This window comes from Peromyscus maniculatus, chromosome 3 (assembly GCF_049852395.1).
Source record: "Peromyscus maniculatus bairdii isolate BWxNUB_F1_BW_parent chromosome 3, HU_Pman_BW_mat_3.1, whole genome shotgun sequence".
NCBI classification, from domain to species: Eukaryota; Metazoa; Chordata; class Mammalia; order Rodentia; family Cricetidae; genus Peromyscus; species Peromyscus maniculatus.
Window position 1 is genome coordinate 166,966,325 of NC_134854.1, and position 20,009 is coordinate 166,986,333.

Sequence of the window (20,009 nt, forward strand, 5' to 3'; positions counted from 1 at the left end):
AATTTGTTTCTCTTCTCTTTTTCACAGTAGCTGAGCCCTTTGGCAACCTCATTAACTGTGCGTGAATGCCCCAGTTTTCCTGCCAGGACCCAATACTGCCAGCTGGAAGTAACCATTCTAGTCACTATGCAATTCTTACATCCTCAGAGTTGTTTGCATGATCCAAGGTCATACAGATTTTTCTTCCATTTCTTCTTTTATAGCCTTGTTCTTAAATGTGTTCACCACTCCATGACTATATAATGTACTGTGATCACAATCCCTCCCAATTCTCTTCTCACTGAACCGCATCTTTTCCACAAGTCCCTCCTACTTTCAAGTGTGCTCAACTCCATGTATGTATGAGGGGGCCAGAGGTTGACTTTGGGTATCATCCTCTATCCTATCTTTTTTTTTTTTCTTTTTTAAGACAGCGTTTCTTTGTGTAGCTTTGGAGCCCGTCCTGGTACTCGTTTTGTAGACCAGGCAGGCCTTGAACTCAGAGATCCGCTTGTCTCTGCCTCCTGAGTGCTGAGACCAAAGGCATGCACCACCACCACCCAGCTTCCCTCATCATTTTTATTCCTAATTTTTTAAGACAGCATTCTCTGTGTGGCTTTGCCTGTCCTTGAACTGCCTGCCCAGTACTGGGACTGAAGACATGTGCCATCATGCCTGGCTCCCACATTATTTCTTGAGACATTTCTTACTGAACCTGGAGTTTGTCACTGTTTCAGCTGGAGGGGCTGGCCAGCCAGTCCATGAGGCCCTCCCATCTCTGGCTCCTGTGGGGGCTGCAGGCACTCACTGCCATGCCAGCTTTTATGTGGGTGCTGGGGATCACACCCAGGTTCTTGTGACACTGCAGCCATTTCCCTTGCCCTTCTTAAGTAACTTTCAAATAGAGACAACTGTCATCTGTTTTTTTTTTTTCAACCTACAATTTTAAACATGTCCCCTAGAAAGCTGCCTTTAGCTTCTAAAATAATTTCAATATATTTGTAGAACTGCAGCATCAGCCAATTGCCCCCAAACAGCAGCCCGCAATTTATAAAGTACTTCCACATATATCAATGCAGAGCCCTTCTCTTCTTTCTGCATTTCCACATTTCGTGTCTCTTTCAGAAAAATGTATCATCTGCTTACCGGGTTTCTGGTCTAGGAGTTAATATGAAGAAGCCTCTGACAGAGTTCACAGTTAATACACCAGGAAGGTACACAGAAATACAAAATAAAAGGTCTAAGTAATACAGTACAGTGGACTCAGTGGGAACACTGGCATGCTCTGGAGGCCACATTCAGTCTGAACATTATTTGGGAAGATGTTGGCAAAAGCTGAGTAAGTATCAATGCTGGATTTGTTGTTGTTATTGTTATTTTTTAAAGGCAGGTTTCTAGATACTGAAGAAGTCAAAAACCACTGAGCCCAAAGGAGGACTAAGCAAGGTGTGTTGGGAGTCACTGCAGCCTCCTATTGCTAATACACAGGGGCAGTTGGGGAGTGACAGGAAATGAGGCTGGAGAGGTGAGCAGATCCTGGGTTTTAAAAATCCGCATAGCATTTTACAAAATGAATATATTTGAAAATCTTGCAAGTAAAACCTCACACTCAGGAGGCTGAGGCAGAGGACTGCCATGAATTTGAGGTCAGCCTATGTTGTGAGACCCTGTCTTGAAAAAAGGAATGGCAGTCCTGTAAGAATGCATAAAAACTGAATATATTTCTCACCACTTCCCTTTCCTAGGACAATTTTTTCTTCCCTATTATTTGGGGCTTGGCATTAGAGCATATCTCCATAGTAAGTAAGGATCTGTGAGAGCTAGCATTCTAGTTGCTTTTCTTCAATGACTCTAGCTGAGGCACAGCCCAACCATGGGTCAGAACAAGGCCAGAAGCAGTGCAGGAGGTACCCAGGGCCACTAAGCAGTACTCCATCTGAGAGTGGACTCCTGTTGGTCTGGGTATGAGATGGAGAATAAAGGACAAGCAAAGAAGGGAATGGAAGGAAGACTCCACTATGATGTGAAGATGGGTGGAGAGAGGCAATGACTCCAGTAGGTGAAGAGAAAGACAGGAAAGAGGGTGAGGAAGCAAGGAGTAGGGAAGGCCAGAGGCAAGAGAAAAGAACAGATAAGCTTGGTGGAGTGATGATCTCTTGCCAAGAAACTCACGAAGTATATCAATTAATATGGAAACATCTCTGCAAGGTAAGTTCATTCCCTTTTTTATTTGAAGAAACTGGGGCTCTTGTCAGTTAATGTAAAATCTAACCAGTCTAGCAGATTGGTTATGTATCTTTTACTTCAAAATCTGCCACTTACCCAGTGTGGCATCCCACCTTCCAGTTTGAAATAAAAAACACCTGGACTTTGGACTTAAATCAAGCCCTCTTTTGTGCCTCTAGGCATGTTAGCCACCTAGTCTGAACCTTAGTTTCCACTACTTAAGGACACTCCCCTCCCTCTTTGGTGGTACAGGAAGTATTGAACACAGAACATCATCTGCAGGAGCACAGATAAAGGACTGCTGATTAAGCAGAAGCCCCAGCTGTGCTGTTTGTTTTTGGTTGTTGTTTTTTGAGACAGGGTCTTATTATGTACCCCTGACTGTCCTGGAACTTGCTCTGTAGCCCAGGCTGGCCTCGAACTCAGAGATCCGCCTGGCTGTCTCTTGAGTGCTGGGGTCAAAGGCGTGCACCACCCACCTGGTTGTGCTGGTGTTGTTATCTTCATTGCTAGGGCTGAAGAGAGTTCAAAGACGAAGCCCACAGACTACCTGAAACTACTCAGAGCAGCTGCCAAGGCTCCTGGTGTTCCAGAGTGTCTTTGGTACAAAGTCTGGCAGACCACTTCCACTTGAATCCTTCTTTAGGGACCGTGAGGCCATCCCAGTGTTGGCTGAGATGGCATGCTAGCCATTGCTTCACTAGGTCACTCTGCTGCCTATGGAATACTGTTTGTGTGGTAATATTGTGTTCCCCAAAATATTGTGCACCCTAATAAACTTATTTGGGGTCAGAGAACAGAACAGCCACTAGACAGACATAGAGACCAGAAAATGGTGGCACACACACACCTTTAATCTTATCACTTGGGAGGCAGAGATCCATCTGGATCTCTGTGAGTTTAAAGCCACACTGGAAATAGCCAGGCATGGTGACTCATGCCTTTAACCCCAGGAAGTGAGCCTTTAATCCCAGGAAGTGATGGCAGAAAGCAGAAAGGTTTATGAGGTGTGAAAACTAGGAACTAGGCTGGTTAAGCTTTTAGGCTTTGGAGCAGCAGTTCAGCTGAGATTCATTCTGGATGAGGACTCAAGTGGCTTCCAGCTGGGCGGTGGTGGCGCACGCCTTTAATCCCAGCACTCGGGAGGCAGAGCCAGGCGGATCTCTGTGAGTTCGAGGCCAGCCTGGGCTACCAAGTGAGCTCCAGGAAAGGCGCAAAGCTACACAGAGAAACCCTGTCTCGAAAAACCAAAAAAAAAAAAAAAAAAGAGAGGCTTCCAGTCTGAGGAAACAGGATCAGCTGATCAGCTGAGGAATTGGCAAGGTGAGGTGCTGTGGCTTGTTCTGCTTCTCTGATCTTCCAGCGTTCATCCCAATACCTGGCTTTGGGTTTGATTTTATTAATAAGACCATTTAAGATTCGTGTTACATTTCTGCACTACTGCAAGGCTTGCAGCAGCACGCTCCCTCTGCACATCTTACCTGAATTAGAGGATGTAAGAAAGCTGGAGACTACTTCAAAATTCTCAAAGATGCTCCAAGGGAGTGAAGGGCTGAGGTAACTTCCATGGAGCCAAACAAAATGAGCACGAAATAGTCAAGTCTCTGTTTTCCTTACTTACCCCAACAGCTTGCCAGATGCCAAAAGAATATTATCAACTTCCAGATTATTTGCTACAGAATCATGCCTCACCCAGCTTATGAATTTACTTCAAGAGTGTACAAAGATTACAAGGCCATCAAATAAGCAGTACTGCAGAATTCATTAAAGGAAGAGGGTCTGACAACAAGCCTGCAATCCTTCAGTGTTTCCTAAATCCATTCCTCTCACGCTATTAACTGCTTACTCATAGATCCCCACTCCCCGCAGGGGAGAGCTTCTACAGCAGCCATGTTTTGGGAAAACCAGTGCCTAAGATTCTTAGTCAAAGCAGCTTCTTTTTGAAGTGGGCAGCAGTCGATGCAGACTCATAACTGTCCAAGTCCTGGGAATAAGTGACTGTCTGGTGCTCAGCCCTAAATGGGTCATCTGTATCAACCACTGGCAATACTCAGGGGATCGCATGGAAGAGGGGTGTAAGAGCTAGAGGGTAGGGAGGAATCTGGTGAATGGTCTTCTGTTATGGTCATTGCACTCATGAACTCCAAGCAGCTATGGTACCACCCCCACCATCCTGCACACTCACACAAGATCAGGTCAGTTAACGTTCCAGCATGGATAAGGTGGGGCTTGAGGTGACATCCCTACTTGATTGAGGAGGTACCAGCACTTGACATCTGCTGGGGGAGGAAGCAATCATTTTTCTTCAGGGCTGTAACCTCTGCCCAAGCTCCCATTGATGGCTGCATAGCTATGTATCTTCAGGGAACACTAACTGGACTCAACCGGTTTTAAGAAAGAAAAGAGGAGCAGTAAGGTTAGAAAGAAGGGCAGGAGCTGATATGATCAAAAGACACAGTATACATGTGAAGCTGTCAAATAGAAAATACTATTTAAAATCTTTTAAAAACAAAACAAAGGGCTGGAGAGATGGCTCAGCAGTTAAGAATACTGGCTGCTCTTGCAGAGGACCAGGGTTTGGTTCCTGGCACCTGATATTCCTTTTGGCCTCCATGGGCACCAAGCATGCACACAGTGCACATACATACATGAGGCAAACATTCATACACACTAAAAATAAATCCTTTTTTTAAAAAAAATTTCATTATCAATAGTGAAAATTTGAGGCTCAAAACCTAGCTCTTATTACTTTCGCTTTTGATTATCTCAATGCACTGATTGTAAAGACAAAATGAAATACGTACTTAGCACAACATCTGGCATGTGGCTCCCTCTGTGGCAATTCCCCAGAACTTCCAAACTGAAGATGACCTGAATGGAAACTGATACTCATTTTGAATTTGGGGAGGAGGGTCTGTTTGCAATAAACATCTAAATTGAGTGTTATATCTGGATGCATTACAGAATCTTCAGAGATATGATTTAGGCAAGGTACAGTTTGTCTTTCAACAAATACAAATTGCTTCAACTAAAGTGATTCTGGATTGTGTCTGCATGCTGAAGCCTAGATCTGTCACTTAGGTATCCCTGTCTTGAAAAACAAAACGAAACAAAAATTAATAGAAAAAAAATGTATTATATCAAACTGATAATGTAAAGTCACACTGACTACTTGAAAATTCTGGCTTAAATGGGTAGCAGACAAACTCATGTGCACACAAAGGCAAAGCATTAAAAATGAAACCTACCCAGTAGTCTGCCTTGGAGAAGGGCTAGCTGTACATCATGCAGACAATTAAGATCTCATGTTAAACACTACAAATCTCCCCTAAATTCTGATTGAGTTTTATAAATTCCTGTTAGAACTGAGAGAGTAATATATCTTTTTTCTAAAGCAACACTCCAATACTTTGCATTTCATACATTTTAATAGTTTTATTTGGCAAAGAGAAGCCTATGAATTTTTTTAAAAAACATTTCCAGAGGGAACACCTTTTACCATAAAATAAACTGTGATTTGGGAGGACAAATCTCAAATGTATATATTTTGACTCTGCCAATCTTAGAATTAGTACAAAAAAGATAATTTGTTGAAATTCTTTAAAAATGTAAAAACCAGTCCAGGCAACATAGCTATACAATCTTGCTGTAAAAGTACTTATATCAAATTCTGCCCAAAATATTTTTGCAATATACTAAACTTAGTTTCTCAAGTCACTCTTCACTGACGGCTGGCTTTTCCATTTTCTGTTGTCTCCATCCTGAAAAGTTTAGAAGGGGGAAAATGAGATGATAAGTTAAAACATTTACTAGAAATCTGTATTTTTACCTACTTTTACCCATTGGAACTAAAATCTAACCTATTCACAACAGGAGAATGTGAGCACTTTAAGAAAGGGATTGAAGTTCGGGGTCCTCCAGTCAGTCCGACCTCCTCACTGTGCACATGAGAGAGAGCAGAGCCTGTGAAGATCAGGGAACTTCCCTAAGATTCCTCCCCATACCACCCTCCATTCTCCAAGCAAAGAGAAGGGAACTCTCCTCTATTTAGTCAAAGATTTCTACACAAGAAATTATTTTAACAATATACTGTAGGAGTATTTCTTCTTAAACTGATTAAAAAATACTCATGTCTGAAATTTACTCTAACACTTAACATTACATATATTCAGCATGTGATTTTCCCCCTGAAAACAGTGCTATAAGCAATAGATAGTTACATAATTACAATCAATAAACTGGACCTTTTATGAGCACCAAAGGTCTAACAGGTTAATCACTTTCTCCTTAGAGGCAGTAGGTATTAGCTCATAATAGCAGTTAAAAAACAAAAAACAAAACAAAACAAAAAACTGCTGACCACAAGCAAGCAATTTTCATTTCGGGACTAACAATCAACAAATCAGTTTCCACAGGAAATTACACAAACCCATTTTCCTCCTTAAGGTGTTGATATAACTCAGCTCTGTTATTGACAGAGTTCAGACGTCCAGCAAACTCCTGGTGCTTTCTGGAATTGGCAGTGTTGATTCTGTTACTCCACAAGGATAATAAGGACACTGGCCCTGGTGTTAGAGCAGAAAGAAGAGAAAAACTAAATGTAACAAACTTAACTCTCACTTCCGTTGTTCATGTTATACTACTCAGGCACTGTACCCTGCCAGGAAAGCTCAACCGTTTCAGCAAATGCACAGGGCACTTAGAAGAACTAGCCTTAAGGGCAGTGTGTTCACCAGGCACACAATTGGCTGGGAGGATGGAGAGGGAGAAGTCTTCTCCAGAACAGATCAAACAGGAATGCTGCTGGTCACAAGACACAGAGGTTTAGGTTGTAACGTAAAATGGAAGACATGAAGGTGGGAGAGGGAAATATAGGGGCGGAGGGCAGCAGGAATTGGTCGTATGATTCAGATACACTTTTTATATATGTATGAAATTGCAAAGAATAAAAAAAATTCTTTCAAGTATACCCAAATTTCTCATTTTAATCCACATGTGAAGTAGACAATGATTTAAATCCTATCATTTCTAACTCAGGCAATAGCCTGAGAAGTGGATGTAGGAGGACTTTTCTTTCTTGCTAGCCAGTTCCCAAATAACCACACAAAAACTTATTAATTATAAATGATGGACCAATAGCTCAGGCTTGTTACTAGCATCTTACATTTTAAATTAACCTATACTTCTTATCTATGCCTTGCCATGTTGCTTGGTACCTTTTCTCAGTACAGCGAGTTCATCTCCTTCAATCCATGTCTCCTCGAGATTCTGAGACTAATCTAAGTCCAATGGGAACAGTTCCTGTGATGATTCCAGCACAAAGCAAGGATGGGTCTATAGCACAGAACTCTGTATCTCTTTTCTATTTCCCATGGTTTGTTTCTTTTCTTTCTATATCAAAACTTAATTCTAGTCTACATTTTGTTAACAGCAGCCCATACACACACAACATATACATATGCATATGAAGAAGTTAATAAGAAACTCTCACAACCCATGGTGGGTGCCTCTTTTTTTTTCCGTCAGCCAGTTCTCAAATAACCACACAAAAACTTATTAATTATAAATGCTCAGCCAATAGCTCAGGCTTCTTACTAGCTAACTCTTGTATGTTAAATTAACTCATATTTCTTAATTTATGTGCTACCACATGGCTCATGGCTTGTTACCTCATTTTCTACATGTCCTGCTTCCTCTACATCTGGTTAGCGATGGCACCCTTCTTCCCAGTGTTCTCTCAGTCTGGCTTTCCTGTCTGATTTCTTCCTGCCTAGCTATTGGCCAGCTAGCTCTTTAGTAAACCAATGAGAGTAACACATCTTCACAGTGTATAAAAGGATTATCCCACAGCAAGTGGACACCAGAAGACCACCTCAAGGCGACCTCTGATTGCCCAACTGCAAGGAGATTAGGGAATTGAAGCATCAGTGTGTCCCAATATACTGACAGAGCTCTGAGGAGCAAACCAGCATGCCTGCTCCAAGGATGACCAGCCAACTGCAAGCAAGGCTGCCCTGCTCTTGCTATCTAGGAGACACACAGGTACTAGGCACCAGATAGTCTGATGATTTCCCATGGTCCCTAAGAGGACTGAGCCCAGGTAACTTTCAAGGACACTAAGGCCCAGAATGACATCAGGAACTTGAGTCCAAGCCCCATCTTTTAGACCTAGAATTACTTCAAGAAGAAATTAAGTTTCTCAGCCTATAAATAAGATTAATGATTTTATGGTAAAAAATATGGTTTATAGCAATATCTTCACTTAAGCTTGGTCAGGCCACATCTTAATTTACTACTAAATAAGTATCACTACATTCTTCCCTGGATACTATGAGTTGGGTGGAGGGAGAACAGCACATATCTTTTTTTCTCACATGTAGAATCCACACTTTTATGTGATGTACATACATACATGAAAGTAGAGGGGGGCTACTTAGGAGAAGAGAGGACTGTTGAGGGGAGAGCAGGGACAAGACAGTGTTGTATGTGGAGGGAAACTATGAGCAACACACTATAATGTACATAATACAAATGTCAGAATTAAAACAATGACTTTGTTCATTAACTGAAAAAATGAGTAACGATAAAGGGGCTTAGGAAAAAGTCTGTCTCCATAAGCAGCACCTGGCAGTTTCAGGACACAAGCAGATTTCACCTTCTAGTTATAATTTCTTTTGTACAGACTTTACATGAAGCACTTCTTTTTTTAAAAAGTCTTCATTATATGAATGTACTGCTACTATTTTTCTTATTTATTTATTTTTTGAAATGTTGAATGATGTCTGTGAACAGACTCTCCTATCTGATATCCAGACATGAGGAGCTCTTCCTCATAGACACAGTGTGAAGTAATACTGCACAAACAAGAGCTGTGCTGAAAACTGCCCCGGCTCCCAGGGCTGTCCTCACCTTTAGACTTTTCCATGTGTGGTGTCTCGTCCATTTCAACAAGAGGTTTTTTGTTTGGAGGTTCTGGGGAGTCAGGTGAGTCCTTTATAACCTCTGCTTCGGCCAACTCTTCTTTTCCTCGTTCTAAAATCCCCTTCAACCTTGCAGAGGGACAGATAATGAAGCCAAGTTTAATTTACAAGTCTATAAATGGCCCAGTAAGTACACTATCTATGTATATCAGTTTTCACAAAATATTTGATCTCACAAAAGAATCTAAAATATCATATTAAAGGATTTAATGAGTTCAACACAACTTTACTTCCCTTTTTAGCAGTAACAGTTCAGGGATTGGTCAGATAAATGGGAAAACCAAACCAGAAGAGAACTTAAGTTAATAGTTAAAAGTTAGAAACAATGTAATGCCCAGAAGACATTTCACATTTTAAAAATAAAGAAAAAAAATCTACTCAAATTACAAATAAGATTATGACCTTATTGTCATGTGTGGTGCGGTCTATGTAATGGGGAATATGAAAGATAAGATCCAACAAATGCAAAAGGATCTTCAGACTCAGAAACAGCTTGATACCTCTCAACAGTGGATCACTAATAGTCTGATATGGAAATAGATACAACCCTTTTTATCCCCTCTTTTCTTCCTTTTCTTAGCCCTACTACTAATTGTACCTGGCTCCCAGGGCTGTCCTCACCTTTAGACTTTTCTATTATGAACCTCTTTGCTAGTTTTCTTCAGCAACAGATCCAAAATATTTCTAATCAAACTCTGAACTAGTTAATATTACAGGATTACCAGCCCCTATCAACAAAGCCAGAGATGTGCAGAACCTGGTTACATCCTGAGGAAGAAGAGCACGATTGTCCCAAGAACCTCAACGCCCCAATTCAGCAGGAAGCAATCTAATGATGACTTCACCCTCTTTCCAACCCCCAGCTGTTTATTACTAAACAAAAAAAGTGGGGCAATGTAGGGAAAAGGGGCTGGCTAAAGAAACCCACCCTGACCCTAGAGCCCAGAACTAGGAAAAAATGGCTCAGATCAGGGCAGAAAGAAACACAGTTTGGCTCAGTCAGATCAGAGCCATCTCTGCCCCTGGCCAACTGACTTGTGAAACCAACCAATCACAGAGCAGGACAGTAGAACCCTGGGCCCCAAGTCAACCCCTGGTTGACTCCACCCCCAAGACATTCTGTGTAAATGCCCTGCTTGGTCAGTTAAAAAAAAAAAAAAAAGGCTGTTCTCTCCACCCTGGTAAAGGCAGCTACTCTCCTGGACCCCTCCTTCCCAAATAAATCTTTCTCAAATGAGTTTTGGGTGTGAAGATCTTCACTCACTGGCGCAGGGAAGATCCTTGCTGAGATGTCCCTCAGTGGACAAAACAAGGGAGAACTGAAAGAGCAGAGCAAGGAGGAGCTGAACAGAAGATCTTTGCTTAGACTTCCCTCAAGGAAAGTACAAGACAGAGCAAGAGAGAGCTAAAAAGTAACACTTCTTTCTGGAGCCAGAGGAGATTGCTACATTTCTGCAGGGGTTTCCCCTTTTGCAGAGTGAAGCAAAAGAAGCAACATCTTAGGCTGGAGACGCAGAGCTCTGCTACAAAGGCCCCTTAAGTGGGGGCTGAGCAAAGCTCAGCTGAAGCAGCTCTCCAGGAGAGGAGCAGGATTGCTATATCCTGCAGGGAGACCATCCTCCACCACACCAGGTATACCCTGACTTTCCCGAACAGTCAGGATACCCTTCCCTGCTGAAGTTCCAGTCCTGACTTTTCTGAGAAGTCAGAAAAATTTCCCTTTCAGGGTTGGGCTGTTTCTTTGCAGTTCCAGCTGTCAGAGCTGTGCTAAACAGCTCCAGATGTCCGGGACACCTTCAGGGCAGAGCTATTGTTCTGAGCAGCTCAAGGAGTCTGGGATATCTTGCCCTCCAGGGCTGAACTGTCTCCTTGCAGTTCCAGCCGTCAGAGCTGCTCAAGGTGTTGCCTGACTCTCCAGGTAGTCAGGACACCTTTCCCCAGAGTTGTTGCAACAAATTTACTCACATTGTTGGTGCCAAAACCCGGGACCAAACCCACAGAGTTACAACCAATTTACGTACAGAATGTATTTAGGTTTGATTACTTGGAAGCCTCTAAGGTTTTTTTCTTGAGATGGGGTCTCATTATATAGCTCTGGCTGGCCTGAAACTCATTACACAGACCAGGCTGACCTCAAACTCACAGAGATCCAGTTGCCTCTTTTTCCCAAGTGCTGTGATTAAAGGCCCTACTCTAAGCTTTTATTAGGCTTCTCCAGCAAGAGAAAAACTTCTCACATATGCACAAGGCTGTACACTGAAGGTCAGTTGGGGCTAAAGTAGTTCTTTCCTCTTCTGACAATTGGCAGGAAAAAGTGCACTTCTTAAACTGCTGAGACACAAAGTGTTCTACCTACCTAGAAATGAACAGGATCTCCAAACTGCTCTATTTCTACAGAGCAGTGGTGAAGGTAGTAGATGTGGAAACATGTATGTGCAAGGAGATCTGTCATGAATTAGTAATTGTGAAGGCAGGGGCTATTTGTTATACAGTTGTGTGTGTTTGAAATTTTCTATAATGAAAAGTTCTGCTGTTTTTAGGGACATGTCCCAGTGCCACTAACAGTACTCAACTAGCTGTCTTGCCTGATTTGTAGCAAGAAGGTAGAAGATAATACATTTACAATATTCATTAAATTTTAAAACTTTTAAAATGAGGTTGGAGGTGGGGGGCCAATATATGCACAATGGCATGTGTGTGAAGGTCAGAGGACACCATTCCAGGGTTAATCCTCCTTTACCATGTTGGTCCTAGGGATCCAACTCAGGCAGTCAAGGACGGCCTCAAGTACTTTTATTCCATGAGACATCTTGCTGGCTCACAATGTAACATTTTATTACTTTTTATAGTTTTTATAAATCAACCTTGATGTCACTAAGAGCAGACATCATGCTGCTCAGAAATGTCAGAATTAGGATTGTTCCAAAGGGCAGCTTGCATTAATTCATATAAGATAGTGCCTTCCACACTTTGCTGTGGTCACTGAAGTGTGGCCTGCCTCTAATATAAGGCAGAATGTTCTTTTAGAATGGGATCTTGTGACAAATGCCTGGCAAATCACTCACTGAACATAACATTATGTTTTCGAAATTTACAATATTCAAAGTGCATACTGGCATCATATGTCATAATAATAACAAAAAACTAGTTATGAAAAATTAACACAGTTTTTTTTTTTACCCTAATGGTAAAAGCTTGCACCTTTTTACAGCAAAGAAAGACACTGTAACTGAAGTGCAGTTAAAGAATGGACAAGCTCTTATGAGATGGAGTGCTACCAGCAAAGCACAGGCACAGGCGCCTGCAAACAAAACAAGTCACCTGTCTGAGTCTGGCCGGGGCTTTTCTGGTCCGTGCTCCTTCACTGCTTGCTCTGACTTGTCCTCCCTGTCCTCTCTCTTCCTCCCTCGCTTCTTCCGCTCTTCTTCTTCCGGGGGCTTGCTCCGACAGGCCATCAGACACTCCAAGACTCTCTGATGCTTCTCTGAGTTGCTGACATGGGCTCTGACAAGAGTCTCTAATTCATTCCACATGATACGGTACTGTTCATCTCTGGAGTAAAGGTCAAACGCATTCTCAGAAATGCTCCTTATGTTTAAACATCTAAACATTAAGTGCTGCTGACCTCACTTGCAATGGCAAAGGAAACAGAAGTAGAGATATTTTTCTTTCCTTTTACTGCATAGTTAATGGCAGAAACCAAGTTACACTGTAGCAGTGCCTACTATCGTGTGTCTCCCTCATACCTACAAATACATACATATACACCCCCTCAGATAATTTATACATGAAGAATTATCTTACAAAATCACATCCATTAAGTAAACATGACATGTGAAAAAGTAAAGAAAACAGCACTACCTCTTAGGGCCCTTTCCTCTGGTACCAACTGTAGAAATAGGAAGAGGGTCATTTTTCCTTTCCATATCAACCAAGTTATATATAGTTTTCTGACAGTTTAACACGTCTTCTTCTGTCAAAGATTCTTTCACAATAACACTGGCTAATGGTACTACCTGTTAGGTTAAAAAATGAAAGAAAAAAAAAGAGAAGGAAAAGAAAATCTGTCTTGAAAACCAAGCATCACAGCATTAAGAACAAAGTTGATTTAAAACTGGCTTAACGAAGGGCACAGGGAGGAGCATGTAACTGCTGTTTCTCTCCTCAGTCACTAATTCTTCAACCGCAACAAACTCATGTTTCCTTTCTTGAGAAATGGCACCAATTACAAACTTTTCAAATTTTTTCTACAAATATGTTTATAAGCACACACTAATCAAAAAAAAAAAGTAAAATGAGACTCACCGCTTGCATGTTGAAAATGGTGGTTTGTGAAATAATCATGGGCCAGTAACGGGTGTGCTTTTCTAACTGATCCTTTGCACGTTCCAACGGGATCTCTAGACTTGCATCGATTTTATATCTGGGGTCTAGAAAAGGAGTTAACCTGTTTTCCCTCATAAATTCACCAAAATCCTAATGATAACCAGATAAGACACAATTAGAAATAGTCTAGTGTTGCGGCACGGGTTACATCTGACAGTCATCCCTCATGTCCTGTCCTGTGACTGTCGGTCAGCACAGCCCTTCTCTAACAGTGCCCCATCTCAGTGCTTGCCCCGCCTCCCTTCAGGTTGACGCCTATCAACATTTACACCATGGAAGTGAAGCATGGTTTAACCGTTTTCTTTCAGGTGTGTGTGAGTTAATCACATTGCAAGTCCAGCTTGCTTATGAAAAAGATGCTTTGACAGAACATCAAAATGATGAGTGTTAATCTCTGGATAATGGAATTACAGGTAAATCAGGGTTTTTGTTTTGTTGGTTTTTAGATGTTTGTACATTCTCAGTTTTCCATAATGAATACTGACTGACTTTCAGCCCCTTAAAAATAATTACTCAAAAAGCCTAATAAAATATTTAAGTTATATAATACTTGGTAGTTTATCAAGTATAGTTATATACATAAATCCACATTTAAGTTCCACAACCATCACAAAACAAGTGGCCCTGAAATATCAATATATGCAAAGGAAAGCACTCATTTCATCTTTTCTGTAACTCCAGTGTTTCAGAACCCAGACACCTCCTAGTAACTCACTACATCACATGACAGAGATGACACAGTGATGTTGGTTACGGAAACAACCGTCAGCTTCGTTGAGACCACTTTCCCCATAACCTTAACATAGAACAAACAACTCTTGCTAAGTGACTCGAAACAAAATCTACAGATAATAAAGCTTTATGCCAGGGCTGGAGAGATGCTCAGTGGTTAAGAGCACTGGCTGTTCTTGCAGAGGACCCAAGTTAGATTCCCAGCACCCACACAGTGACTAACAACTGTCTGGAACTCCAGTTCTAGAGGACCCAAAATCCTCTTCTGGCCTCCAAAGGTACCCACCATGCACACAGTGCACAACCATACACAGAAGCAAAACATACACATAAAATAAACATCTTTTTAAAAGTCTCACTGTAATCCGGTAGTCTGTAACTCTTCCTCCACAGCCTTCACTAATCGAAGGCGGATCTTCTAGAATGGATCGAGAACTGCTAAGGACATGCAAAAAGATCTCTCCTCCATGGCTGCTAAGCATGTGACTGATGACTTTGGAACCTGACTTTCGTGGCTGTTCCAACAACACAGATCGACCTGTCAGAAGCCAGATCAAGTTGTTAGTAACAGAACTCAAACAATCATATTTTAATCGGCACAGCTAAGCTAGTGTATCTACACGTTCCTAACACTTAGTTTCTCTCAGACTCTTTAAAGTTTACATAGTTATATGGCTAGTTTCCCAAAAACAATTATAATGGCATGTTTGTATGCTGTACTCAATTTCCTCATAGACATTTAAAATGAAAATTAAACTACCAAGAAATTCTCAGGTTATTAAGCTATAAAGTATTTGAGGAAAAGCACAGTCTCAATCCTTCCACAATACTACTTTGGTAGCACAGCTGTTGTAAGTTCACATGCCAAATGCTATGAATTTGGATTTTATATATTCTGATAATCAAACTATACTTAATATAACAATGAAAAGAAACTTACAAAAAAGACAGATTTTTTTTTTTAGATCAATAGCTCCAAAACTTAAGATTATCCTGTTACCAGAAGAGCTTGGAAAATTTAGAGGATAGAAATCAATAATTGAGATGTAAAATAAGTAAAATAAACCATAAATTTTAGGTCTGGGTAAGAATCATATGGTGAGATGCTGGAAATATAATATTTATATACAATAAGGGTGAATTATTCAAAGAAAACTCATCCACATATACTATTTAATTCAGTGGGCCAAGATGAAGGTCTGCTATTCTAGCTTCCAAATAAGTGTCAACTCACACTTTAAAGATCAAAATTTTAACAAAAATTCTTAAAACTATGTTGGATAAAACTTACTTAGATGTAATAATAGCCTGGAAATCAGAAAGAAAGTCATTTTCTGACCCTCAGCAAAACTGTCAAAGGCTACTTCCAACTATGGTGACAATAAAGACTCCACTCAACAGTAGCTGCAGTTAAGATGTTAAATTAGGAAAATTACCATTGAGGAGAAAATTAGTGAGGCAGGAAGAAGGTCTACTATTTACATCTACTGGTGAAATCCGATAAGCTCCAGTGCAATAGTGTAATTCTGAAACAAAAGAAAACACTGATTTGAAGGAATATAATGAAATATCCTACAGTTAAAAGAAATTCATGGTCTGGCATCAGTCAGAAGACCTCTGGCGTGCTCTGGCCCCCAGTCCCGTCTACTCACCAATGCTGTTGGTCCTGGGTGTGCACCACTTCAGGGTCACTGTCTCTTTAAATGGGCCTTCTCTACTGCTGCCGCCTGAGTGGCTGTCACCTTCAGAAAGTTCACAGAAACACTAATTGTACTAAAGAGTCACCAGCTTCAAAGTAATAGCTATTTAATTTTTCAAAGTAAGCTTAAGCTCTGGAAGAGAGAAGAGCTCTATGAGAACACTCTTTTTACAGAGTCTGGAAAAAAAGACCAAGTAGAGGATAGATTTAAAACTATATTAACATCAGTAAGTAATTTCCCTTCAAATTTTTCATTTTATTTTTTCATTCACTAATTTAATTTAGGTTGCTGCTTTAATAGTCAAAAATAAAATTTTTACAAACCTCAAACATCGTAACTGTCTCTCCCTGCCTATGCCAATAAATGATGGACAGTCAATACTCAGAAGGTTTAAAAGTCTAAAATGCACAACTAAACCCGAGCGTGCTTCTTCAGAAGATGTGTAAAGGTTCTGGAGTAAACATGTAAGAAGGCAGAGCAGCACCTTTCCCTTCATGGAACCTGCAGTACCGTGGACAGACCTGTCAAGCTGACAGTGGTGAAGAAGCTACTACACAGGGCTAGGACGGCCTCCAACAGGGAGCTACACAGCCTCCAACAGGGAGCTACACAGCCTCCAACAGGGAGCTCTGACCGATGCTAAGACATGGAAAAAGCCTCTTTCAGATACGAAGATTGGCTTAAGTTCTCAGAGGATGGTGAAGAAATTAAAGAAACGGAGGAAAAGCACCCAGGCAGAGAGAACAGCGGACGTCAAGACCGTATGACAGCAGGGCGGCAGAGCAGAGGATCGAGCACTGTGGCCTGTTAGACACCAGAGCCATGAGAACATGGTGGATACATTCTCAGTTCACTGTCTTCCTTGAATGCTAGGTAAGAAAACAATGGGCTTCACTCAGGAAGTGGTTAATGGTAGCAAAGATACAGATATGGTTGTATTTGAGAGACACAAGATGAAATCAAGGATAATAAATTTGATATAAAAAGTGTCAGAAATACAGAGATTGTGGGAGTGGCCAATCAATGACTGGTCCAGCCTGAGACCAATGCCACGAGAGAGGGCCCACCCCTGACACTGCTTGGAGCTCCAAGACCCAGAGGCTGGGTGGTCCAGAGACATAGGATAGAACCAAACAGGACTGAAGTAAAACTAAATGTCAACGTAATGATGCTTAATGATATTCTGCTATATTCATAGCTCAGTGCCTAGCCCAAGAGTCATCAGAGAGGCTTCATTCGGCAACAGGTAGAAACAGATGCAGAGACCCACTGTCAAACATTGGGGAACCCTGCAGAAGAGAGGGAGGAAGGATTGTAGGAACCACAGGGGCCAAGTATATCACAAGAAAACCCACAGATCTACTACCCAGGGCTCATAGAGACTGAACCAACAACCACTGCATGGAGCCGACCTAGGTCCTCTGCATGTATGTGACAGTTGTGTAGCTTTGTCTATTTTTGGGACTCCTAACAGTGGAAACAAGGGCTGTCTCCGGTTCCTTTACTGGCTTTTGGGATCCTATTCCTCATATTGGGTCGCCTTGCCAAGCCTTAATTACAGGGAGAGGTGCTTAGTCTTACTGCAACTTGATATGTCATGTTTTGTTGCTATCAATGGGAGGCCTGCCCTTTTCTGAACAGAAACAGAGGAGAAGAGGATGGGGGGTGGGGCACACAGGGAGGAGGTAGGGGGTGGGACTAGGAGGAAAAGAAGGAAGGGAAACTGCCATGGGGATGTCAAATTAAATAAATAAATAAATAAACAATATGTCAGAGAGGCACCTCAAAGATGATCTTGGGGCCGGGCGGTGGTGGCACACGCCTTTAATCCCAGCACTCGGGAGGCAGAGCCAGGCGGATCTCTGTGAGTTCGAGGCCAGCCTGGGCTACCAAGTGAGTTCCAGGAAAGGCGCAAAGCTACACAGAGAAACCCTGTCTCGAAAAAAACCAAAAAAAAAACCAAAAAAAAAAAAAAAAAGATGATCTTGGAAGTCTGTCTAATGGAAATGGAAAAACAATTAGACTATCCACTGAAAGTGCCAAGTGTCAGCCACAGAGGAATGCTGAGTTTGAGATGGAGTGCTGACGTGAGGCAGTAGAATATAGATATGGAGCTTTAAGGGAGATGCCTGGGCTAAAATACAATCTGACTACTAATTGAGATCCCACTCAGTCCCTCCTCAGTGAGGCTTACCAAACCTCATGCAGCCTCCTAGTGCTACAGGAGTATAAAGATCTTATTTACTTATGCACACATGTGTGTAATGTATAGGGATGAGGGTGGCTAGTGACTCCTGGGACCCACCTGTCTCTGCTCCAAACTGTGGCTTTACAGGCTTCTCATAGGTGTTGGAGATTGACCTTGGGTCCTTCTGCTTTCACAGCAAATGCTCTTACTCACCAAGCCCTCTCCACAGGAAGAAATACTTTCATACCCAAGGCTATTTTATACAGTCTTCTGAGTTTTAAAAAAGAAAAACCTTACAAACTGGAATCACCTCTTGGGTTCTTAGCAATCTCCATGAGTTACACTTTCAAAAACACGTTCTCTACATTCCCTTACTAAACATTAGTAGATACATTTATCATAATAGTTTCTCTCCTGGTAGTAATTCAGTCAGTGAATATGAAGACACACAACCATCGCCCCAGCTGGCTCACAATTATGCTTCAGAATGAATGTGCACAACATGCTCAACATCAGTCATGTAATTCTATCAGCATCAATTTACAAAGAAGAACCTCCGGAATTTAAATGGTCTTCAAACCTTAAAATGTCACTTAATTTTAGGAGTGAACAGAATATTACAATTCATGCTGCTACAGCATCTGCAATTTTTAAACAAATAAAGTGAAGCATAGAAACACAAAAATTTTCTAAAGAAAGCTCTTCCCTCCTACCCCAAAGCATGAGGGTCCAGTGATGGAAACCACAGCTTGGAGATGAAAGTCAACTTTCATCTTTCATCACAGACTATTAGTTCATGGACACTGTCTTAGCTTGCTGTCCGTTGCTGTGATAAACACTGTGACCAAAAGCAAGTAAAGAGCTTACTTCAGCTTGTAAGTTAGAGTCCATCATCATGGGAAGCCAAAGCAGGAACTCGTCAAGAATCTGAAGGCAGGAACTGAAGAAGAAGCCATGGAGGAATGCTATTTCCCTGGGCCTCCTCAGCTACCTTTCTCAGATATACCCCAGATCTACCTGCCCAGGGATGGCACCACCCACAGCAGGCTGGGCCCTCCTACATCAATTAGCAATTAGGAAAATGCCCCACAAACATGCTGTGGTGGTTTGACTGTAACTGACCCCATAAGCTTAGGGAGAGACATTATTTGGAGGTGTGGCCTTGTTAGAGGAAGTGTGTCACTGTGGAGGTGGGCTCTGAGGTCTCCTATGCTCAAGCTATGCCTAGTTTAGTTCACTTCCTGTAGCCTGTAGATCACGATATAGGATTCTTAGCTCCTTCTCCAGCACCATGTCTGCCTGCATGCCACCATGTCCTGTCATGATGAGAATGGACTAAGCCTCTGAACTGTAAGCCACCTCAATGAAATGTTTTCCTCTATAAGAGTTGCCATGGTCATGGTGTCTCACCACAGTGATAGAAACCCTGAGGCGTGCCTACAGGCCAATCTGAGGAAAGCAATTTTCCAGTTGAGAGTCCCTCTTCCCAGGTGGATCTAATTTGTGTCAAGTTGACACAAACTATGATGGTGACATTGCAGTTTGGCCAAGGAGGAGCTCAGTCTGTGTGTTTGGCTTGGTCAGGCCTCTTACCACTTCTCAGGAAATCTACATGTGCATCTTTGTGGTGAAGTAGCTCCACGTCATAGTTGGCCGATGTGTTGGCATGCTGCTCTTCCTTTAAGCAAAGTTTAAGACATTTTAGTAACTTGGGTTTGCTTTCAAAATAATGAAACAAATTACTCACTTTGCTTTTTACTTAAAGTGAGGTCAAATACAATCTGTCATAGTTCATAGTTAGCTAAATAAGAGGATGGT

The 20,009-nt window shown here is 41.7% G+C and overlaps 1 protein-coding gene across 4 annotated transcripts in view; it reads right to left on the reverse strand.

Moving 5' to 3' along the window:
* Window positions 1-5,614: 5,614 nt before the first annotated feature.
* Window positions 5,615-20,009, reverse strand: part of Ints13 (integrator complex subunit 13) — a 32,226-nt gene continuing 17,831 nt past the window's right edge. The window contains exons 8-18 of one of the 4 annotated variants that reach the window (XM_006986631.4): window positions 19,785-19,869; window positions 15,956-16,045; window positions 15,740-15,829; window positions 14,663-14,841; window positions 13,491-13,661; window positions 13,047-13,201; window positions 12,507-12,737; window positions 9,115-9,254; window positions 6,635-6,770; window positions 6,066-6,143; window positions 5,615-5,966 (exon numbers count right to left, since the gene is read on the reverse strand). In XM_006986631.4, the coding sequence (XP_006986693.1) occupies window positions 5,927-5,966; window positions 6,066-6,143; window positions 6,635-6,770; window positions 9,115-9,254; window positions 12,507-12,737; window positions 13,047-13,201; window positions 13,491-13,661; window positions 14,663-14,841; window positions 15,740-15,829; window positions 15,956-16,045; window positions 19,785-19,869 (1,395 nt within the window). In that variant the 3' untranslated portion in view covers window positions 5,615-5,926. Of the gene's footprint in view, window positions 5,967-6,065; window positions 6,144-6,634; window positions 6,771-9,114; window positions 9,255-12,506; window positions 12,738-13,046; window positions 13,202-13,490; window positions 13,662-14,662; window positions 14,842-15,739; window positions 15,848-15,955; window positions 16,046-19,784; window positions 19,870-20,009 lie in introns of all 4 variants that reach the window. The other 3 variants (XM_016005158.3, XM_006986632.4, XM_016005159.3) reach the window with 3 other exon arrangements.